This window comes from Rhea pennata, chromosome 2 (assembly GCF_028389875.1).
Source record: "Rhea pennata isolate bPtePen1 chromosome 2, bPtePen1.pri, whole genome shotgun sequence".
In the NCBI taxonomy this organism is placed as follows: domain Eukaryota; kingdom Metazoa; phylum Chordata; class Aves; order Rheiformes; family Rheidae; genus Rhea; species Rhea pennata.
In genome coordinates, this window is record NC_084664.1 from 42502055 (window position 1) to 42526545 (window position 24491).

General features: G+C 43.3%; 2 protein-coding genes across 7 annotated transcripts; one reads left to right on the plus strand and one right to left on the minus strand.

The window, feature by feature from the left end:
- Positions 1-47: 47 nt before the first annotated feature.
- Positions 48-12231, minus strand: NKIRAS1 (NFKB inhibitor interacting Ras like 1). 6 transcript variants are annotated; one of them, XM_062567836.1, is made up of 5 exons: positions 12152-12218; positions 11299-11438; positions 10569-10695; positions 3303-3544; positions 48-413 (listed from the first exon to the last, which is right to left on the minus strand). In XM_062567836.1, the coding sequence occupies exons 3-5, from the start codon at positions 10660-10662 to the stop codon at positions 174-176; spliced, it is 576 nt and encodes a 191-aa protein (XP_062423820.1). In that variant the 5' UTR covers positions 10663-10695; positions 11299-11438; positions 12152-12218; the 3' UTR covers positions 48-173. The 6 variants fall into 6 exon arrangements, with proteins under 6 accessions (XP_062423820.1, XP_062423818.1, XP_062423821.1 ...); XM_062567834.1 differs by having other exon boundaries at positions 11299-11716; positions 12152-12213; XM_062567837.1 differs by lacking the exon at positions 11299-11438 and having other exon boundaries at positions 12152-12231.
- Positions 12232-12343: 112 nt separating this feature from the next.
- Positions 12344-17428, plus strand: RPL15 (ribosomal protein L15). Its single transcript, XM_062569321.1, has 4 exons — positions 12344-12433; positions 13331-13515; positions 14530-14666; positions 17069-17428. Exons 2-4 carry the CDS (start codon positions 13344-13346, stop codon positions 17372-17374), a joined length of 615 nt encoding a protein of 204 aa, XP_062425305.1. The 5' UTR covers positions 12344-12433; positions 13331-13343; the 3' UTR covers positions 17375-17428.
- Positions 17429-24491: the final 7063 nt, after the last annotated feature.

The following is a 24491-nucleotide window of genomic DNA, read 5'->3' on the forward strand; positions in this document are numbered from 1 at the left end:
ACCATCAGCGACTTTCAAGCTAAGCCCCCAAAAAGGAAGGATACCTCTTAGCCATAACCTTGCTGATTTTATTGCTGAATGAGATTATTGCTTTAAGTGAAATTGTGAGAAGCAAATGGCAGAAAAGAGGCTAAGACTGTGACCTTAGCAGCAGCAAACAATGTTAAAGTGGCTCAGTTATCGCTGTTATTCCCTTTGCTCTTCCTTCCAGGCAGGGGAAATGTTGATTTGTTCTGGGACTGGGAGAGTTTGCTAGCTAGGAAGGTGAATGGCTCAAGCAGTGTTTTCCGATCTGTCACAGTCACTTCCCACAGTCTGATTTTCTCAGCCCTTGCCCATTGCTGTGCTGCTTCTGTTTCCACTTGTCTTTGCTCCAGGAGGTCAGTTTTGTTTCCCAAGACAATAACAGTTACCTACAAAGGAAAAAAAAATGAGCTTTATACAAAAAGCATCTACTACTGGCAGTGCTTTTAAATAACAGGCACATAGCAACATGTTCAGACCTGTTCTTTAACTCAACATTGGCACAAGGTAAACTGCATATATTTTGGAAGAAAAGGCTGTGGGATTCAAATCAGCATCATCTACTTGTGAACTGGGAGCAGACTTTAATGGCAGGCCAGGCTAGATTCCACCACACACACAGATCACTTCAAAGGAGATCATTCCCAAAAGAGCAAAAGTTAAACAGCCCTAGTCTCCACTTACTTTGCAATTGAGCTGCCGTAGACAAATGATAAGAGCATGAGATCCAAGTAGATCAAAGTAGCAAATGCTTGACAGATTGGGGGAAAAAATGCATGACAGCAGAGAAAGCCTGGCCCTGACAGTTGTAGGTTTCACCCAGGCTGCAGTACAAATAAAGCCAATCCCTGCTACAAAGCAGCCTGTGTAGACAGCATCAGGCAGCCCAGCAAGGCTGCAGCACAGGCTGAACTGTTAGCTCTTCTCCTAGCTGACTGTCCACTCCTGCAGGCATGGTAAGCCACTAGAGGGACCTAAGTGGACAGTCTTCTGCTGCTGAACGGGTGAGGTAAGCACCAGTATTATTCTACTGGAAGCAGTTTCAAGAGCAGCTAGTTATTTAGCTAGAGCAGAATAGCTGCATCAAGTCATTCCCTTAGTTGTAAGGATCAATTGAATGACTTCTGTATCACCAAGACAGTGCAGCAGAGCTGAGCTCCATGGCCTGCCCAGTATTTCCACTCTAGGAAGTACTGAATGTAGAGCTGACCGCTTCAAGTTACTTTTCTTTCATGCTTATTTTAAGTCAATTATTTTCAAAAAAAAAAAAAAAAAAACTGTATCAGTCTTTATGGGTATCCATACCAATACTGGTTTTCAGAGGTCTTTAGTCAAACTGTGGGCTCATCTCTGCAGTCTGTAATGGCTTGACAAAGACTTAGTGATAAGGTTCTCTCCTGTGTGGTGGTTTTTTTGGGGGGTTTTGGGGCTTGTGAGTTTGGCTAGGTTTTTTTTTTTTCTTTTTTTTTCTTTTTTTTCTTCTTTTTTTTCTTTTTGCTATGGAGACACCTGCCTGCCCTTCCCTGGGATGTCTCCTGTTTCTTTCCAGCTATAGATGTTTTGTCCTGTTCCTGTAGTTTAAAGTTTCTTTTCTATACCAGCACATGGCATTTGGATAGACGGTCTTTCCCTTTGCAGAAGCTTTGAAAGGCTCTGTAATCTTCATATGCAATTACCACCTGCTCCAACTGAATTTTACCTATGGTTGAGTTCTGTCAGTGTGAGAGAACACAACTTCTATTTGGTATAAAATTTGGCCAGACTTTAAGGTGCATGCTGGAGAACTGCCACAACCAGCAGAGGCAAGGAAGCAGCCATCAGTGTCTTCTGTCATCTGCCAAACAACAGAGGACTGTGTCACTCAACAAGGTGAGGTTTTGCCAGCTCTGAGGCACCACCATGTGTGGAGATAAAGCCTTAATTCTGTTAAGGAGACATTATAGCAGAGCCCAGGCCGTAAGCCTGTTGATGCTATCTAAGGACTCCTGGGCTCACCTTCTAGCCACTTCAAAGCTTGTTTTATATTGAGTGGAAATCTCTGTGATGGAACTAATTTTATCTAGTTTATTGTGAGCACCACTATTTCCATTACATCATTCTCAGCCAAGAACACCGCAACCTCCAGTTTGCACAAAGGAAGAGCAAATTGGCAATTTTCTGAAAATACCTGCATGCAATGAGAGAGGAGGTCAGCAGCACACAAGAGCAGAGACAGACATCCTGCTGGGGCTGTGACTCTGTCTCTCTGTATAAGAGCATGCCCTAACGTAACAAGTCATGGCCCTCGCAAAGCACAGTGCCTGGGAAAAACTTCCTGCTTGTCCGCTTTTCCTCACCCTGCAGGGAAGCTATGACTGACTGCAGTAACCCTGTTATACATGACAGCCTGCAGCTCCCACAGGCCCTACCAGCTCTACCTACCAGTCTCCTGTGACTGCGTGTTAGGTTTCTGTTAATCTGTGAGCCTGCCTTCTGTGTGCTGTGAGTACTAAGCAAGTTACGTTCTGGAAAGTGTCTCCCTACTGTTATCCAATTAATTCTTTATGCACTTTATTTTTTTTAACAGCATAAAACAGACATTTGGAGATCTGTAGGCTAAAGACATTTAGCAGGGAAAACTACTACAGAATATAAAGATACTGTAAGAAAAACCATAATGGTAATGCCACATGCAAGTTGTATTTGTTTAGCTAAGCTGGAACACTGTCAACTGAAAACACTAGCTGCTTTCTAAGGGAAAATAGAGCAGTCATTTCACACAATTGAATTGATTCAATATGGTTGTTAAAATACATTAAAGCTGCTTTGCCAATTGACTAATGTCTGGGAGACCCATTGTCAATTACACTAGTTGTAAGCCATCAAGTACATGAATACAAAACAAACAAAGATAATGCCCTTCGTCACATTATTCTGTGCACTTGACTTCCCATGTACAATGTCTAAAAAAACACACGAACTGCACCGCTGCGGACCATATGTTTTATTAGTCATAAGTGTCCTGACTTATGCATTCAGCTATTTGAATTTTAGCTGAAGTAGAGGAAGTAAGGGAAAAATCAAAAACCACATACACATTCTTTTGTGTGACTTGCATGGCATGTGAATTAGGCTTCCCCAGCATGAGAAAGCTTTCTTTTGTTGGATTGCCCAAGGCTGTGGTTAAATTTGTTTTCCTTTGTATGCAAGTTTTACAGAAACAAAATTCATGCTTTGCAACCTTACTTCCTATCACGGATATACAAATAAGCCATGCAGTTAAGGCATCATGCAGTTACCTCCTTTTTGTCTCTAAAGACGTCGATCTCTTTTTTGAGCAGTTCAACCCTTTGGAAAGCTTCAAGGCTGGTCACAGCATACACGAGAACAAAGCCATCAGCAACAGAAAAATAGTGTTTTGGCAATTCTACACCTTCCTGCAGACCCCTAGTGTCATAAAGCCGTAACTGTTCCTTTACGCCTCGATCTGTTTCCACCGAAGCCAAATACACATCTTCCATTGTTGCACCCTCTTCTAAGCCTGTTTTAAAACAAGCAGGAACATTGAACTGTTGTAACTACAGCGGCACTATAAGAATTACTCACACTGCAGTAAAACTTTGCATGATAATAGCTTTCGGTGCATACTCTTCTAGGGTGACTTGACCTGGATTGAACCTTGACCATCATCCCCACTGACAGACTGTATTCATAGATCACCATGCCAACTATTTACAGTAGTGACACCGTTTAAATACACCCATCTGATATATATGGTTATGCCTGTAAAATTAATCCATACAGCATGTAAATTCAGGATGGGGTAAGCAGCTCTTCCCCCAGGTTTTCCAGATCCCAACCACTCAGTGTACCACGTCTATGCCAAACATGCTGCAAATAGGCCTGCCCAAACATACCCTCTAGGAAGAACAGCCAAGGAACAGCAGATAGTCAAATACTAACATCTTGAGCCTGCTTTTTTTCTTCATGCTGGGCTGGATCATACTGCAGAAGCAGGAGCTCAAAGAATAATTCTGGAAATTAATGTGTGTACTGGTGGTACAACTACGCAACAAGTGAAATCAAGCCAGCAAGGGAAAGGGATGTTTGCATGCAAGCAAAGGTGCATGCTGTGTTTATTCGAATACAGAGTGAGCTTTTTCCATCCCTTAGGGATTTAAAATGACTCAGATTTGCTAATAGGAGCAAGCGTATTTACTGCAGGGTAAGAACATGCATAAACTTTCATATATATCACCTGCTCTATGGTAACTATCTGCATACTGGTTCTTCTTCCTTCCTCTCTCCCTGGTAAACATGAGGTAATTCAAGGTAACTTTGAACTGATTAAAACTATTTTTCCAAGCCAAAACTGAAAACACGTGGATCAGCTTAGATTCATGGTCACCCTAAATGCGAGCAGATAGGGTTACAGGTCCTGATACACTATCTGTAGCATAGTTGGGTCACTTTCGGAGTCAGCTTTAAGTTTTCAAACAAACCCTCTGCTAGCCATGTTTTTGCCTCCACTGCACTCCGATATACATGGATTGTTTGCTGTTGTACGGCTACTGATGAGCACTGCATTATTCTCTTTGTCTGCCAAAAAGGAACCATATCAGTGCATTGTTTAAGAAAACACCAGGGATTATGCAGACTCTGAAAATAAGGATTTTTCTATATTCAATGACACTATTCAAAATACTTCACATTGACAAACAAGCTGAAGAATTCCACCCACGCTGATCATTTCCCATGATGTATGCAACATTCCTTTGCAGAAAAGTGTCACAAGCTATTCTCTTTGCCTCTCTCTGTGCACTCTTCATAGATAAAACTTCAATAGGTTTGCTGCAAACTAATTTATTTTGCTTCCAAATATAGCCACATTAATATGAGAGAGCAAAACTAACAGCAGAAAGGCAAAACAGAAAGGTAAAAAAGAAGCATGAACATATTCTGAGTAGTTGTGAAGTGTGTTACAGGGACATTTTTAAAGACTGAACTAGGTAATAGAGCCTTTTCTGTATTTTTTTTTTCTTGCTCTGCTTTACTTTATTGTACAGACAGGTCAAGGAAGTATCTAGCATGAGTAAGTATTACTTTGGCAAGCAGGAATGAACAATAAAGTAGCTAAGTTTTCTTTCTGGAAATCAATGAATAATGCTGTATGGATTTTTACTACCTAAATGCTGCGTAGTAACTTAGCAGTCTTTAATATATCCATAGTCTCCTGTGATGGTTTCTTCCTAATACCATTAAAAGTAGCAGTGAAAATAATGTCTTTTAATATCCTGCCTGAAAATGAGGAGGAAAAATTAAGACCTGGGAGGTAAACCAGCAGAGTGCAGCATCACATTTTGACAGGAAATGGAAAAAAATGTCCTTGGAGGGAACAAAATCATATATCAGTATTGGTTTCCAGAGGTGAATTTTCACCTACATACCTACATACATCAGGGAAAATAGTACATGCAAGTAGATTACTAATCAAATGCAGATAATTTTTAGATATAACTGTGTCACCTCATTATAGGCCATGGTTCTAAAGTTCAGACCATGCAGTAGCTAAAATCTTGCTCACAACAATATTTACACTTCTTGTTAGTACAGTCCTCTTTAAATATTTTCCTGATCTCCATTCAGATGTGCACTGGACAAGTTGTAGTATGAGCAGCAGAATTAGTTAGGAAAGTTCAGTGTCCAAGGAACATGCCTTGTATCATCCCATCCTCCCCATCACAAGTGGCCCGGGTCTCCCTTCCTTCACTTGGTGACCCTAGCCACAGTGCCTCAGGTGTCCTTCTACATTCACATCCTGGATGGGCAAGGGCAGTTGGCTCTGGGGAGTTAGACAGACACTGACTGCCTTGCAGGCTGCTGCCAACTCAGCTAGGTTTCCCTAGCAGAGAGCATTAACATGGGTCTGTTCTCTCTATCCTGCCATCAGTTTTTCTAAACTTACGGAAACATATTTTGAGATACTTACTGCTGTGACACAGATGAACAGGCAGATGGAATCGGCTTTCAGGTTCAGAAGCTATGCAGGAAAAGGGGAACTAACAGATAGTGACCAATCTCATGGTGTCTTCGGAAACTAGACTAGTGATGAAAAAAGTTGAGGAGGGAAGGGAGGGATAGAGAGGACACTGATACCATTGTAGCACCTATGTAGCTCCTTACACCTAGGTAGCTGGCATAAGTCTCAGGAGAGGCAGAAAGTCTTCATCTGTGTTACCAACTGCTGCCATAGAGGAACTGTTTGGGGAAGCCTCAAACATAACTTAGGTGATGCTTCAACCTCTAGTGGTTTCCCAATGATGAAAAAAAAGAAAGAAAGAAAAAAAAAGGCTCAATGTACTAATGAATACCACAAGCAAGCTAGGCAGGCTATTGCAAATATCAAAATAAAGAAAAATTTCAAGACTGATGGAGTTTCAGAAGTTCTCAAGTGATGCAGAAACATAAATGCAATGCAAATTTTGTTTCTTCTTTGGTACTTTTGGAGATCTCACTCTTATATAATCTCTCCTTTTCCCTCCCCTACAGGAATTCAGCAAAGAGCTCCTAAAGCCTGCTGTTCCATGTATTTGTACAACTGTAGCACAGCAGCCTTTATTTACTTAGATCAAGTGACAGCATATTGGTTGCTCAGAGAGGTTGTGTGTCTCCATCCTTGGAGATATTCAAAAGCCATCTGGATAGGGTCCTGGGCAACGTTCTTTAGATGACCCTGATTAAGTAGGGGAGTTAGCCTAGATGATCTCCAGAGATCCCTTCTGTTCTGTGATTCTGTGATAACAGAGGATTCCTGATTCAGAGGAGTACTGGACAGGCTTTAACAGGCGTTGGTCCAATTGGATTCAGCTACTAGATCAAATACTGGTCCTACCAACTGGTAGCCACATTTGCCATCCTCTGTTCTATACATTCACCTCCATTTTCACTAATTTCTAAACTGGGAAGTTGACTGTAGCTCTGTTAGGAGGTAGGTTAAAAAAGAAAGACCTAAGAATGTGTGATTTTGATTAATTAGCCTCCACATATTTGGAGCTGTCAAAGTCTTTCAGCCAAAACCCCAAATCCCTCAAACTGAGGCCAAGTGAGGAAAATTCTCTCTCATTATGGATTCTACCACAGTAATATATAGTGTTTTCATTCCCAGTTAGTAAGATGATTTGCAGTACCTGCTTATGAATAACCTGAGCATATAGTCTCTTTATGCCGTCAGGAGGAAGAGATAAGGAAGACAGTATTTTCTGCAGGAAGAGTTTTCAACTGTTTCTGCTTAGCCGATAAGCTTTACCACAAGTTGAGAGGCCAGAGACATTTTAAAGGCAGAAGGAAGACTCCTTGCTGAGCCATCATTGAACTGGTTAAGGAAAAAGCCCACCATCTTTACAGACATCTCCCATGTCAAAGCCAGCAACTTTCACATTAGCTCTCTCAAGAGAGCTCAGGCCAGCTGAAGGGACAAGCTTCTGACTTGACAAGTTCCTCAAGATAATCAAGACAGTCAAGGACCCATTGCATGAGCAAGGAGAAAAGACTGGCTATTCCTTCTTTAGAAGTGCAACAGAAGGTGGAGGATTTGGACGAACAAAACACTGAAGCCACAAAAAATGAGACAGTCACATGTACCAGAAGGCCACATGCTTGTGTGCAACTTTAACAACTTGGCTGCCCAACCCACAGCAATATTGTCCCTGTGTGACTCAGAGATGAATCTACACACATTTCAATCATCTCCATTCAGGTTTTGTTTGATTTCCTTCTCAATTGAGCCAGACAGGCTGCCTTGCAATATGTACATTACTTTAGAAGGCTCTGACCACCTCTCATCTTTTTGCCCTGTCTTGCATCATAGGGCCCCAAGGCAAAATACCCTTCTTCTGGTTTTAAAGCCTAGCATAAACTCAAATATCATCCTTTGTTGCTCAGAAGTTCCAGGGATGGAGATCTTCGTCTTATAGAGGAAGATCTAGTTGTTCCCTCTCTAGCAATTTTTTCCCTTTGACCTCAAACAATCTTGGTGCCTTTGCGAGACTGCTAGTGGCTGACCATGTAAGAACTGCAACACTCAGAGCTTTTATCTATGACAAGCCAGGAGAGGTAAGGTGCAGATTTTTCTAGGAAAAAACACACCACTACTGGGTCTACAGCACCACCACCAAGCACATGGCTAGGAGCACAGGCTCCCAAGCCAAGGGCTTTACATAGCAGCATGAAAGCTCCAAGGACACTTAATCACTTCCCTGATAACAGCTGTGCCACCACTCCCTCTTACAGAAAAGTCAACAGGAGGCACATTCACACTGACATAGACTTGTGGCTGATTTACCACTAGGAGGAGACCACAGTATCAGTGGCTTGGACATCTCGGAGGATGACGTTGGACTTTGTTCTCTGAGCCTGCTACCAGATTCAGTTGCTCCCCTTGTAACTGCAAGGAGGCTATGGATGCTGACAAGAACGAAGAGGCTACATGCGTGAGCTCAGCGGTCTTTCTCACTGCACCGCATCTCCAGTCCTCAGCCCAGAGACCAGCAGAAAGCTGCTCCTGACGTCAGTCAGGAAGCACAGGTTTTGAAACAGCTTGTGTCCATGTTGCTGCACCTGGTGAGCTGTCTTGCTAGTTGGCTCTGAACAGATAGGCTTTCAGCAAACACACTAGTCCGTTCTGCCTCCTGCCAAAAAGGCCAACAGCCAAGATGCCAGCTTTCTGGAGCTCACAAGGTTTAAGAAATAATGCTCAAGACTGAGTAATCGTACTTTAAATATGAAGGGGCCATGACTGTAATAGTAACACCAGCAATAGATTGGGGCATTTTAGAGCAGTTGAGCAATCAAGCAGTTGCCAGTTCTGAAACTGTTATTGCCTTGTAGGTCAAAGACCCTCCTGTCAGTGTCCTGCTTCTGCATTTTTATACTGGTTGGAGCAATAGCTAAGGATGTTCTGAAAATCTTTTCACCCAGGTGAATTCAAAAGAGCTGGACAATGGCCATTCACTTCCTGGGGCTGCAGTGGCTCTGTATGAGCCTACCCCATACTCTGATCTTGACTTTACTACCTGATGCATTTCTCTGAATATCTTAGGAATAAAGTTGGACAAAAAGCACAAGCAATGAGGGGCTGCTTCTTCCCTCTCTTGCACCCCACCTCTGCTAGCAGCTGCTCCCTCCCCTACTATTAACTCTGAAAAATGACAGCAGTGGTGCAGCAAAGGAAAATGGATCTTTTCAAGAAAAGAGAGGGAAAAGTCTGTGTTGCACAATCGCTGAGTAGGAGCAGAGCATTAAGAAGTGATAAAGGGACATTCACAGCTAAACCACCAACACGAGGCCTCTCCCTGGTTATGTCAGTGAGTATCCGTGATGTTATATAATCATGTTGCTGGCTGCTTCCATAAATATCTCTGATCAGTAACACCCGGATAGCCTCCCTACCTCAGTTACTAATAGGAACTAGGGGCAGGAAGCAATGAAGAGCAGTAAGATTTAAGCAACGTGGTCTTGCCCATGCTGCTTTGACAATCAGTTCACAGTAGATAAGAGGCAGGTTAGCAGTAAAGGAAAAATCCTGAAGATACATGTTTTGCAACTTCCATGCTGATATACTCCAAATGCTACACAAGGCAATGTGCACAGGTCGTGGTAAGATGCTGAAAACAGATGCTGCTACAAATTAGAGGAAATCCTCCTCTTAACAGTATTACAGATCACACTGCAAATTCATCCTATCCACACATGTTAAAGGAACAGTGCTTGCAAAACACAATTCTACAAATTCTAATATTTATCCAGTAACTTATCCCTACACTTAATAAGCAATTCCAAACAAAAGATACTAGTCCTTGACTGGACACCCTCGGTGAAATCCCTTAGCTTCATTCTTGGTGCCACCCCTTGTCAGGTGAGGCCTAACAGATTTTGCCCCCCTTCTAAAAGCCAAGTCAAGTGGAAGTAGAGGGAAACAAGCGGGCTTTGCCTTCATTTTGTTTCTTTTGTGCACAGCAAGTCTCAAACAACCCCTGCTCCTGTCTCAAATTGCTTTCCACGGGAGGATTTCTTACACAGCTGGAAAACTCAGCTCTTACATTTCAGAACAGAACATGGAATCTCAAGCAGAGTTGTTTTTCTTCCCAGCGCTTTGATTAAATAGTAGCCGAAAACAAGCAAAATAAAGTTTTAAGAAGGCTAGGCAAAAGTCTAAACAGTCTCTCCACTTATCACGATGTATTTTTCAAGCATCTAAAGCATCTTTCAGGGAACAAGATATTTCTTACATAAATAGGCAGCAAGCACATCGTCTGCTTTTTGTGTTTGTTTCTTTTTAAACATGCAGGTATTTTAGAACTGAGAACATCAAGAAAGGAGTTCTCTTCCAAGCCATCTTTAAAAAGTGGTAAATAAGGAACTAAGAATGTCAAGAACTGCCCAGAGACGAAACAAAACCACATTCATTTCCTCCTTCACCTCAGTGGAGTGAACAGTCCTCAGCTTTGGGGCCCATACCGAACAAGATTTTGGAAAGGAAACAATCTGAGAAAGTAAAAATATCTCACCAACAGTATGTTTTCCATAGAGAAGCTGCTCCAAAATCGCAGTTTTTCCCACTGACGCCATTCCACAAACCACCACCTTGTAGCCCTTTCCCATCTTTTTCAAGATGGCAGAGTCAGCAAATAAATCCTGTCCAAACACAGGAATCTGTTACACTTGTGTGTTAGCAGCACGCAGGCACAGACAGAAGCAAAGCCCGCAAAAGGCAAAAGGCAAAATGCTTAGCAGTGGGTGACGCTGAAGCACAGCTCCCTCTCATGTTTTCATCAGCCACTGATATTTTTGGGACTACAGTTTCCTCCCACACCGTTTTTAAGGTTTTACGCTATTGCCATTGGTACAGATGCTTAACTCCAACCTCAACAGCTGAACAGCTGACATGGGGTCCAAGGAGGCTGCTTGCGAGTGCCTAAGTGTGCACGCTTCATTGCCAGCCGTCCGGGGCAGGGACCGTGCTAGCTGGTGCGTGTGCACGCAGCAAGTCTTAGGTTATCGGGCTTCGTGTTTTTGCTACAGGCCTGATGGTATCTGGTAGCAGGATGGCTTCTGGAAACGTGACAAAATAGCAGTTCCTTCCCCTTTATTTCGTACACAGAAAGTTTCTAGCTTTTACAGAGTAGAAGCTAGAAAACAGCAGCATTAAAGACAGAAGCACAGGAAAGCGAACGCAAAAGCATAAGGTTTATTGGTCTGTTTCAAAGCAGCAGGGGTTGGGGGAGGGCAGACTCCCACCTAAGGATGGCGGGGTTAGCTTCACCAGGAGTTGCTCCAGGAGCCAGCGGCACTTCCTTCTGCAGGTGAGCCATCGCAGGGCCGCAGACCCCACACCGTCAGATCCTCGCGCGGATCGGACCGCGCTGGCATGCAGTGAGCTGGAGGAGCACTTGTGTGGGGGTGGGAGCGAGGGGCTCCCGCCGTCCTGCTCGGCTCCCCGTCCAGCCCAGCGCTCCTTCGCGCGCCGCGCTGCTCCGCAACGCAGGTCACCCGCAGCAGCGGACTGGCAGCCGGCGGTGACTTCTAGCCGGGGAAAGCCGCGGCCCCGTCGTGACAACCCGGCAGGGCCCGAGGACGGGCACGAAACCCTCCGGGGCTCCAGGACCCGCTCTCTGCCGCCCTCAAGACTTCGCTGCCGCGGGCGCGCGCTCGTGCCCTACGCCGTGGGGACAGGGATGGGGACGGGGATGGGGATGGGGATGGGGAGAGGACCCGCTCGGCCCGCTGGCACCCCCTGGGCCAAGGCCAAAGCTGGGCCCCCGCTGCCCGCACCGCTCCCGCTCACTGCCGCAGGCAGCCCCGGGCCTGCAGCACCCAGGCACGGGCCCGGTGCAGCCCACGCGCCCGCTGGCAAGGCCCTCGGGTGGCTTATCTATTTATTCATTTACCAAGGATTTACAGTTTCTTTTTAGGATTTTAGGGGGGAGTGAGTAGTTTTTTTAAAGGAAAACATTTTCGGGATCTTTTTAATGCCATTCCCCCCTCCCCTCGCCGTTTCCTCACCCCCTAGCCAGCTGGGGCTTTTCTGGAGGAGGTGCTCGGGGGGGTCCCGCGCCCGCGCCCGCGCCCGCGCCTCCCCGCGCCCGCGCACCTGGGCACCGCGTCCCCCTGCGCCAGCCGAGCCGCGCCGGCCTGGCGCGCCGAGCTCCGCCCCTCGCCTCCCATTGGGTGGCCGAGCCGCCGGGGCGGGGCAGGGGCGGGGCGGGGGCGGGGCCGCCCGGCCGGGGCAGAGGCGGCGCGGAGCCGCCCGCCTCCACGCCGCGCTGGGGACTACGTTACCCAGAGGGCAGCGGTGCGAGCGCCGGAAGCGCGGTGCTGCCGCAAGGGGTTGTGGGAGGCGGGCCTCTTCCTTTCCGGCGACGGCCGCCATCAGGTGAGGGCCCTGGTGGGGCGCGGAGGTTGCCCCGATCCGGCCGCATCCGCCGCCGCCGGCCGCCATCCGCTCGCCCCGGCCGCCTCCCGCGGCGCCGGGCGGGCCGGAGGTGGCGGAGGGCCCGTGCGAAGGGACTGCGGGGTGCGAGGGGCAGCCACGGGGGCGGCCTGGGCCCGGGCCGCACGCCGTGCCTTGGCTCCCGGTTTTCATGTCGTTGGTGCTGTTCTGCACCGCGGTGCAGCCACGTAGGAACGCAGAAAGCTTAGCGTGGGGGTAGCGGAAGGTGGGCTGTTGAGGGACTGGTTCGAAGAGCGGGTGTGAGCAGCTCACTTTCGGACAGCTCCCCGCGGGTAAGCTAAGCTGCGATTTGGGTGGCCGTTTGACCCAGTTCGCTTGTTTGCCAACTGGTGGAATCCAGATGGTACAGGTGTGTCTTAAGTGAACTGCAGTGTTTTAGTGGAGAAGTCAAAAGGCTTTAAGATATACTTAAACCACACAAAGTAAAAAAAAAAAAAAAAAAAAAAAAAAACCCCAAACTCACCATTCTCACAGACACAATATGGCTATTTATAGAGAGGATTTTGCAACTTACATCAAGTGTTAGCTCTTATTTTTTGGTAGTATCTGAAATACCTGAGGCCATGACTCCTTGGTTGAGTTCAGCCTGTGGGAGCACATGAAAACGAATGAAACTGTCAAGGATTGTAACTGCTGTATATCCTACTTGGTGTAGGCTGTAAAGTGTGATCCAGATTACCAGATATAACAGTGATAAAAGGAGGCTTGAGAGTATATTATTCTTCAGTAGTGTTACATCTGTGGTTTTGTGCCTTTGTTGGAAGCTGTCCAAATCTGGAAACAGATCTGGTGCATGTTTTCATCAGTCTCTTAATTCAGCAGGTAGACGAGAATGGGTGCCTACAAGTACATCCAGGAGCTATGGAGGAAAAAGCAGTCAGATGTGATGCGTTTCCTCCTTCGTGTCCGCTGTTGGCAGTATCGCCAGCTATCTGCCTTGCACCGAGCTCCCCGGCCAACCAGACCAGACAAAGCTCGCAGGCTGGGATACAAGGCTAAGCAAGGTAATAAGACAGAGAGGTGAAGTCCATGTGCTTAATGATGTGTGTGTTTTTGTCAGCTTCATTCCATATGTGATACTCAAAATAACAAGATCTGGATCTTAAATGTGGTGTCCTCCAAAGTTCTGAAGTGTCCTGGATGAAATGAACTTAATGTGTTAAATTGGTAGCAGTGCCTGTAGCCCCAAACTTCATTTCATGAAGAACTTTGAAGTCACACTCTCTCTGGCTGTTTTGACAGATGGAGAACAAAGGGACTTTGGATAAAGTTCTTTTTGTGCTGTGTTATTACTGCAGAGTTGACCAGTGCTTTTAGTATACAGTGCAATTGATACGCTAGGTTGGGGGAGAGTTCTTCCTTAGGCCAGCTTTATCATGAGTTATTAAAGCTGTATGTGCTCTAATAAGCAAGATGATTTAGTTTGGATTGTCATTAGAGGACACTTCTTGGTTAATGAAGTAGACTGGGAAAAAATGGACGTACCTCTGTAACTTGAGCAAATCTTTGAAGCGATATGTTTGTTTACCATTAAAATACAGAACTAAGCTTCTGTTCCTATCTGTGAAGTTTGCCTGGCTTTCTTGTTTTCCAGAGGTTATTTCAGATTTTAGCAGGGTTTATGGATGGCTTGTGCTTTGGTGCCTTATCAGTATAACTGTCAGAATAATGAGGTTTTAGATTTGGGATGGGGTTTTTTTGTTGCTTGCTTTTTGTGTGAATATGTTACAACATACTTGTCATTAGAATATTTGGAACTGCCTAGTGTAAAGGTGCCATATAATCTGTTTGGAAATGAAAAGTAATGATAACAGTATAATATATCACTTCTGTTATTCCATTATATTCCAAAGAACAAAAACTTATTGTGCCAGGCACCTCCAATTGTAGATTTTGGTGAAGACTGATGTAATGATCTACTTCTTGCAGCATTTAGTGTAAAGCTTTTAGATGGGAAGTGCAATATGGGCATCAAAATGGCCTTTACTGTAATTCACACTTGCTACTTTGTTTTCTAGGTTACGTTATTTACCGCGTCCGTGTTCGCCGTGGTGGTCGTAAACGCCCAGTCCCAAAAGGTGCAACCTATGGTAAACCTGTGCATCACGGTGTTAACCAGCTGAAGTTTGCCCGGAGTCTTCAGTCTGTAGCAGAGGTGACTATTTTGTTTATGGCTTAGAAACCTGGGGGAAGGAAGGTCTTATTTATAAAAGTAGAAGATATTCAGACAAAAAGTCATTGGTTCATGTGCTGTATAAAAGATCTTGAATAGTAATAGCAGGAAAGCACCAGAATGTCTTAAAAAGTTGTGCTAAGACCAGTGAAAAAAGTATTCTGCTTTTACAGATGAGGGGAATAAAGGTACTTATTACATGGCTTACTGAAGTTTCTAGTGTATATTTATCTAAAGTATGGCACAATAGTTGTAGTGAAAAATAGATACATAACTAGTGTAAAACTGCAAAATAAGAGGTTGAGCATGAAAAGTCAAAATTCAAATATGTTAAGGTGGCTGACTTCAGTCATGACTTCTTTCTGTAGTTCAAACTAATCATTTCTGGTGTTGAATTTTCTTAGTAACATGGATGTTTTAATGTATGTGTAGTAACAAATTTTCAGTCTTAGTTTTCTGGAGACTTAGAGCACTGCCATTAAAGTCTAACTCAGCTTTCCAGGAAGGAAGGTCTTACCTATAAAATGAACTCGGCATAGTGCATACAATGAGGTGCAAATCCCAGAATACAGAAGATAGAGACAGCATAGAAAAAAGAAATTAACAGGCTGCAAGATCCTTAATAAATAAATAAATAAATAAATAAACATATCTCATGTTTGTATTACTAGCTTTAGACAATAGTCCTTTCACAGAGTTCAGATGAGTTATTGCCCTAAATCCTGTAGCACCTGTTTTATGGTAGTAGTGCTGTCAATATACTTAGCTGGTTTGTAGGCTCTGAAAATAAAGGCCAGTACCAGAAGATCCCTGGCACCTTATAAAAGCTGCGGTACCTCAGGAGCACCAGGATTTGTGGAATAACATATTTTTATGTATAATGTTTTTATCTACTAAAATACTGAAAATGAAAACTTTCATTAGATGAGATCTTAGTTAAATTTCGTAATGTCACAGTAGTAGTTGGATTGAGAAGATGTAGTTCTTACCTATGCAAAAAATTAATCCCTTCCATGGATTTAAGTTAATATTGTACTGGTCTGCAGCCTCAAAAAAGAGACATTGTAAAATGATGGAGACTGCTCATTACTCTTACACCTTTAAATAGAAGGGTGTTTTTCTGTTCCCCAAAATTTGAAAATCTCTCCTTTTTAAACAAGCTTCAGACTTAGCTCACTTTGCTTCTGCATGCCAATGATGTCTTCAGCGCATGTTGTGGCATACAGCTTCAGCAAAGTTGAATGCGGTGCTTAAAAAAAATATGTTTCTTTTAAAGTTAAAAATGCAATTCTATTTTTTCAGTGCTCGCGACATGCTCTCAATATGTAGTATTTCCTGGTGGCTAATACATAGTAACTTGTGGCTATAGATCTGCATGTGGAAGAGGTTATTGATCCTCAGTTTCGATCTGAAATTTTCTGAATCTCGGAGTTGCTGTTTACTGGAAGATTTCTATTTTTCAGATAAAAATATTATAGAAATACAAAACTTGGAGAGTAGCTGTCATCCGCACACAAAAGCTGGTTGAAAACAGCTGGTATTTTGATATTTAATAAATGTGTGGCTTCCACATACTAGAGAAATACAAGGACTTGAACTAAAATTTATCACATATGCAGGAAGTAGTCTTTGTTTAGTAGAAGACTGTGGTAAACAGGTGGGGTCAAAGTGGGAAAGAGTGTGGGTGGGATCTGTTGGTTCTTACCATGATGATAAAATTCTGGAGTTGGACACACTTGCAGTACTTAACTCTAAAAGTAAAATAAGGAGTATTTTTGACAGGAGAGGCAACCTGCATTAAATAATTGATAGTTTCTACTTCTATTTTGTTTTCTAAAACAATCTCACTTCTTTCCAGCCGCAGCTAAGAATAGGAATAGCAAGCATTAATAGCAGTGGAACGAACAGTGAAACGTGTTCCCTTTCTCCTATCAAAGCTAGCTATCAAAGCTGGCTTAAGCTCTACGGAAATGTCTGCCTTCTTTCTAGCCTTGGAGGTTCAAATTGTTTGGATGTTCATAACTTTTTACAAAAGATTGTTTTGTAGCCCCAGTGCAGCTTGTGCTCTTCAGCCACATCTTCATCTTTAAGTTCTTAGCTCTGTGTATTTACTTATTAGTGCATCTGTCTATGAAGTATGTTTGGCTTTTGTTTACCAAGCCCTTTCCTCCTTACGTTCTTTAAAAATCCATTTCACTTAGGAATGCTTGCAGCCTTTTGCCTTTTTTTTAATACAGCTGTTCTTCTTTGGAATGGTCTTGTCTCAGGGCAAATTTAGATTTCTAGTGCCACCTATATTTTAGGCTTGGGTTTTTGTATCTTTCTGCATGACGATTGCCCCTGCTTCCATGATTTTGTATGTGTTCGCTTTTATATTTTCATAGGAACGTGCTGGCCGTCACTGTGGGGCTCTGAGAGTCTTGAACTCCTACTGGGTGGGTGAAGACTCCACTTACAAGTTTTTTGAAGTGATCCTGATTGATCCCTTCCATAAGGCCATCAGGCGCAACCCTGATACCCAATGGATCACCAAGCCAGTTCACAAACACAGAGAGATGCGTGGGCTGACATCAGCCGGGCGGAAGAGTCGTGGTCTTGGCAAGGGCCACAAATTCCACCATACCATTGGTGGCTCACGTCGTGCTGCCTGGAGAAGACGCAATACCCTGCAGCTGCACCGTTACCGTTAATTTTTGTAAATCTAACAATCTAATAAAGCTTGTGTGGGCTGTTGAATTCAACAAGTGCTTCTACTGCTTCTTTGTTTACTTGGAGAAGCATACAATATTCAGGAGTTCATTTGTGTCCATATATTGAAAGGTTCTTAAAAATGTAATTTGCTGGTTTGTGAAGACTGCAGACCCAAGCACGGTTCTGTGATGATTTTTCACTCTTACTAAAGCTGAAAAGTATTTATGCAGTGTGATTTGAAAATTCAGTGGCTAGTCCTCATTCTTCTTCTGTTGGTATGAGGATTCTTGCTCACTTCCACATGTGGGTGTTTCTGTCCTGTGCTTAAACTGAAGGCCACCTTTGATATTGTGCAATGAGATGTAAATTGAAAGTGCTAGTTTATTTTTATAGCTGATTAAATATTAATGAATTTTATTTTCAAGTTATGTTTTTTTGTATGTTCTTCAGTGTGAAACCAGCTCTTGAGCCATGTATCTGCAAATGCAGGCTAAATCAACTAAGATGATTAAAGTTCATAGTTCATGTTCATTAAAATGCATAGTATTTTAAGTAGGGACTCTTAACAAAACCATACAATGTTTTAGATTGTGTAATAGGATATTTACTATAGAGTATTTCATTTAGGCAGGATTTCAGGCTGTTTGCTTTATACTTGTAACATAGTATCTTAGATGTGCCTGGAGGACCAGAGAACTTCCCTCTGTTACAGGCACTTGAGCCACCTTCTGGTTTATGCTTCATGGTTAGATGGTGGAAATAATCACATTTGGATGACTGACAATTATAAAGTATTTTAGGCTGCATTTTGCAAAATACCCTGTGATCTTTCACCACAGAGTCAACTTGAACAAAACACAGAGCAGAATAACTGCAATTTCTGGTAAAGTAAGCTGCACAGCTCTCGCATGCTCCTTTGGTTTCCTAATACCATGCAAAGGTAGCTATAGGAGAAGTATGAACAGAAGGCCTAAAAAGTAGCTGTGTTTTCTCAGTGCTTCAACTGGGGATATAGGAAAAAGTGCTGAGTGAAATATCCAAGGTTTGCCACCCCAGACAAAAAATAAGAACTTACTTTATCTGACTGAAGTTCTTATAGGAGGACTTCCTGCCAGCATGTTCTTCAAGCCAGCAAGAACACATCAAGATGGCTCTTGTCCTTCCATGCATGTCCTTTTGTGCCATGTTTTGTTTGAGTCGGGGGGGAAAAAAAAGCAATGGATTCTTATGTAGCTCTGTTCAGAAGTGCTATCTGCTCCTTTGAATATGGATTTTTTTTTCCATGAGGGAGAGGGGCTGATGCTATGAAGAAGAGGATTCTTGAAAGCAGCCCATGCTATGCAGGGACAGGAAATGAAAGTTCTTAGGAGCAGACTCAGTGAACAAGATCTCTCCTAAGCATGGAGGGAGAAAGGACAGAGAGGAGGCTGCGGCTTCCCTTCTGAGGTTTTAAGGGCTTATGTGGTGTGTAGACATGTCCATTTCTTAAGGTAACAACTCAGAGGCTGATGCTAAGTAACCTGTACTAGGGCTTATTAAGCTATTTAGGGTGCTTGTTAGTGGTAAGGGAACGATGGTACTAGGTGACTGGACTGTCAGTACTGAGGCTGTGTGAACTACTAGAGTTGAAAACTCCTTGGGGAGGGCAGAGAAACTTCTTCAGTGAAGAAATGCCTTCAATGAAACTTGCTTGAGATTTCCACTAGTGTTCCCGTAGCTTTTCTAGCTTTAAAATAAGGGGGAAAATACTGTCCCCTTCAAGGAGTTCTTTGAAATCTATTGATTGAAAATATGAAAGTACTTACCAGGCTAGTTAAGTAATTTGAAACAGATGGCATTATCTTCAGTGGGAGCTCTAGATATGGCTCATCTTAAGTCTCCAGGAAATTGGATTGCCTTAAAAGCAGCATCTTCTCACACAGGAAGTGTCTTACACTGTTAAACTCCATGTTTTCAGGCAGAAAGGAAGGGGAATTGCAGCAGATACTTGTGCTTAGAAGAAAGGCAGATTCTCTCTCCCCCCTCACTCTTTTAATAAAACCTGTATTTTAAAAAGGGAAAAGCTTTAAGGAAAAGCCTCAGTTTGGTGTTGTGTGCTTGGGATGCCAGGCCTAGAGGTACACAAATCTGTGTTCTGTGAATTTTGTTGAAAATCAGTCATCTGAGACCTATTAGTAATGCTAGTGGGAGAGGCTGTGATTCAAGTTCAAACACCAGGGATCTCCCTGAAACACAGATGTTAAACCCTAGCTTAAGGGGAAGGGAACAGGAGGCAGCAGAAATTCCACTTGTGGAATTTTTTATAGACCAAGGAATCTGAAATTCAGTTTCCAAGGCATCTACTTTGCTTGTTCTGCTCACAAGACTACTTACTTCTCAGCCTGAACAGACATATTTTAAAAATAATTAAGCTGTCTGGTCCTTTCTAGGAGAGACAAAATGAGTACCCCAGTTCACTCCAGAGAAACATAACTGTATAGTAACAGCTTATTTTGGGCTGTCAGCTGCTGTCAAAAATAGTTGACTGTAAGCTTTTATTACATTTTGGATTTACATATGTGTGTGTGTAAATTACTTAGATTAAGTAATCATCTATCATTTGGTAGAAGATGAGGGCCTGACAAGCAACTCAGGCACTGTTCAAAACTAATTCTGAACTCCAAAAGGGTAGGATGTGTAAAAACAGATAGCGTGAATTAGCAAGTGTTCTTTGAATAAGCAAGTAGTAAGCTCCCTTCCACATTGCTAATAGATGTGCTCATTACTTGGCAAGACTGAGTAAGTTGAAAAGCACAGGCCATACTAATCAACAGTGTGTGTGATTGTTTCCTTCTGTTGTCTCCTAAGCATTGGGAGTCTTTCTGTAATACAGCTGGGTGAGAGAGACCTACTGACTGGCAGTGGCATGGTGCAAGGACCTGGCTGCCACAAGGGAAGATGGCGTTGTGCTTGCGTTAGGTGCAGATGCTGATGGAGGGGCCAATTGGCTCCTTGCAGTGGAAGGTCACAGAATGTCATTTGTGATATTCTGTGGGTCTTAAAGTGAAGCAGTTAGCAATGGAAGAGAGTAATATCTAGATTTACCGTTTATCCTTGTGATGCAGCAGTTGTTCAATAGCCTTGACCCAGTAAGAAAAGTGATTACATATAAGTAGTCCCATCTATCTAGCTAATGAATCAAAAAGCTAGACGCTAAGAATAGTCTGATATCCTAGTGTTTTATCTGCTTATTCTCCAAAATGGATAAAACACCATCTTTCTGTCCTTGCACAACTCTTTTCATGTGCTTTAAATAAGCACCAGCTTTTGGAGCCAATCCTTTTCAAGTAATTGCCTGTAATAGCTCTGTAAAAGGATGGAGAGTCTCTGTGGTGTTCATATCTTCCTGTGTCAAGGTTCTGAATCAGCCTTAACTTAATAACTACACGCAGGGTGTTTAGATTGCAAAGTCTAGCTCTCTAAAGTTAGGAAGTGATTGAGCTCTGTTTCTTGTGCAACATTTAATTTTGTGGCTGTCGTGCTCTTGCCTGAAGAGGCCTCTGGAAAGCCAGGTTTGGAACCCAGTTCTTCTGGGCCCCTTGTCACTGCCAAAAATTTGAGAGCACATTCTTTTCCTCATTATCAAATGATATTTAGTCATATAATTAAAGGCTTTTATGTAATAAAGATGATGTTTGTTCCCACTAAATACTGTAAACTCTCCACCATTCAGGGAAATGGAGAGTTGGGGTACCGTGGAGAACAGGTGGCTCATGTGTGAGCAAATGAGTGATTAAATTAAGCCTGGCCATGATAAGATCAATGCTGCCTTGGAGTTCTCGCTCAGGTCAAAGCTAACGCCCTTCAGAGCTTGGTCAGGTCTTCCCACATTGCCTTCTTGGTACTAAAGATTAGAAAAATACTTACCGGTTAATATGCTGGCCCCTACCTGGCTCCTCAAGGAGCCGGTTATGCATTCTGTGCATGCCTCTGAAAGGGCTGTAGGGGTATGACTCCAGACCCAAGCAGATTGTTCATATTCAAGTTGAGAAGTTCCCTTGGAAACAGAAGAAATGAGAAGCACACTGAGAAGAAAAACAGAAAAAAAAAGGGGGGAGGGGGAAGGACCTGTGGCATTGCATAGCCCAATTAGCATGGTGCTGTCCCTGGATTATAAACCTGGCCAGACTTAAACTGTTTTAGCATTGAACTAGCTCGGTGTGTCTGCATCTGTGGAGGCATTAATCTGCAACCCAGATAAACCTAGAGGGTGGCTGCGCTTCATCTAACCTGAAGCAGAAATATTTCGGTAGTGGCTCTAAGAACAGTATGCTGTACAATGCGCTACTTCAAATGCCGTGTTTGCTCAAGTCTTCCCATTTCCAGGCCTTGTTAAGAGGCTGCATGTCCATAGTCAAGACAGCAGACAGAAATTAAGACCTTATTACACTCTGCATTGTGTTGCAGAATGAAAATGGGTCCCCATCCCCAAAGAGCTCATACGCTAAGTGTAGGAAGTGGCTTATTAGTGTGGTGTTCACTCATTCATTTATTCACACAAATATTTTTTCCCAGCATTGTTTTTCTGTGACTAACAGGCAATTATTTGCACCCTTTCCTCGTATGGGAATCACAGTCATTCAGCTCATCCACTGTTAGCATCCGCCTGCCCTTCTCACACGTTTCATTACTAGCCGGATGAATTTAGGTAGAGAGTATAACCTGTACAAATCCACTGTATAGATGATGTCTTACAAGTTACTGTGCTGTTTGTAGCTACAAACAGTTCTGTCAATGCACAGAAAAAAGCAAAGTCACAATAAAGTTTTTAAGTAAAATAGAAAAATCCATATTTCAAGGACATATTTCCTTATTTCATTTTCAAGGACAGAAGTAAAGTAGATAATACTTCTCAATTTAGAAGGAAAGGTGGAAATAGAAGGACCTTTCTTGATTGATTATTTACAGAAGTAAAATATGTAAGTCAGTTGATCTGACTGATTTTGCAGAAGCTAGTTTCCAATCTTAATGTAGGTAATTTTATTTCTGGTAGGTGCTGAGTTGTCTGTTCTTAGTAGAAACAGACTAAAAACCCATGTGAATTAATAGCAAGCTACCCGTTTTTTCACGTTCAGGTCTGTGATTTGTGCAGGAAAGCTGATAGCTGCTCTTTTGAATGATAAGAAATTTTAGATTACACTTGCTGCCTGGATCTAGAGTGCTATTTCACCCAAACAGCATATTTCAAGCAATAGTTACAGTCTATCTGTGGGAAATAAAAAAATGAATTAATTACTGTGAAGGTTTACACTGGAAACCCAATTCTTAGCTTTCTGATTTATATTGCTGAGGAAGAAAAAGAGAGAAAAGAGAACAACCTACTGTGAACAACTGATGCAGTGTTTTGAGTCCTGCAGCTAAATGAAAAACTCTGTATAGCTATTATGTTAATTGGCTGGTTAAATAAAAATCATAAAACTATTGAATACAGAATATCTGCTTTCTCCAGTGATAGTTCCTTCTGGTCAGGCCTGAAAACTTCAAAATATCTATCTAATGAACAATCTTGCCGTCTAGTATATGCCATTCTGGCAACACTCATAAATTTTGACTTATTTTAAGAAAAATATTTTAAAAATAAGTGATTGTAATGAACACTGAAACTGGATGTTTTTGCAGACTCCTTTAACTGTCCTAAAATGATAGTAATTGCATTGCAGTTTGAGTACTGAATTGTGTGGTCCTTTCACAACAACTTTGCAATACCAGGAAGGGCTGAAGCAATCCCACTGTACGCAGAGAAGCAGGACAGAGCGAAGGAGGCGCGGAGAAGCGATTGCCTTCCATCTTCCACCCTTTCGTCCCCGCCGTGGCTGGGGCGCCTGGCCTGGTGTGACTCTGCGTTAGCTCTCTTTCAGCACGTGTCAGCCAACCTGAATTGCTTAATCTTGTTTCTGCTGGTTTCATTACAGCCCTGGGTAGTAGTTGCTGCTGACTCAGTTCTTTTTTTATTTTTTTTCAATATGAGTATGGTTGTCGAAGTTGTAATTGTTCGGGTTTGTAAAGAATGAGTTTCTCACCTTTGTGTGCCTACACGGTGGTTGGCACAGTGGACTTCAACTGCACACCAGGCACCAAGGGAAGGAGAAGAAGGTAGGGAGCAGGAGGTCTAAGTTGGCCGGCTTTAAGGCAGGAGATTTCTTAAATCAAAGGTAGATAGACCTAGTGCAGTGTGTCCCCCTGAGATCTATGGCCCTGGAGCAGATTAAGAGTTGGCTTTACCTTGAAAGAAAAAAAGTGTGGGTTGCTGAAGGCCCTGCTCTGGTGACCGTAGTGGGTCCCCACAAGAGCTGGGTTCATCTGGAGGTCTAACCAACACAGGATCCCTATTTGACAGGTGCCAATAATGGATGTTTGGAGAAGGAGCTTGGTGACTACAGAGTAATTACAGCTCCCATTTTAGCATCTCCGAGTGCCTAAACAGCAGCGTAAGGATTTCTTCACGCTGCAGCAGGCGTTTGGGCTGTCACGTTCAGTGACTGCACGTGGACCCGCACGCAAATACCCACCTGGCCAGTGGGAAGCCACAGCCGCCGGGAACTCCTACAGAGCTTCTGGCTCAGCACGAGCACACACTGGGCCCGGGTGCAGGGTGGAGCACGAAGGCAGATGAAGGGAAAATGACTCCCCTGACTCACAGGTGCCTCCTGTAATTTGAAATTGGAAGTGGAAATACAACCTGTTTTGATGGTCTGCTCCTGGAAGCTCACTGAGCCAGACACTTTGCAGATGACTCAGAGGAAGGCTGTCGTGCACTCAGGACTGCTGTATCAATGATTTGGCAGGATTATATAATGAGCCGTTGTCCTTCGCCACTGATAAAACCAGCCACTCTGCGCCTTCTGTACAAGATTTACACTTACAATTGACCATTTTTGAGGAACTGCAATAAAACGAAGTAGCAAGTGTCTGGAAGCATTTCAGGATGCAGCTGAGCTCCTGCCAAGCACAGACCTATTACTTGTTTCTGGACATTGTATTACAGTTGTTCAGGAAGAGAAAACAAAATTTCATTGCTGGCCTCATGATGCCCACATATTCCTTTGCGGTAGTCCTGCTTAAATTGTGTTTAAAATG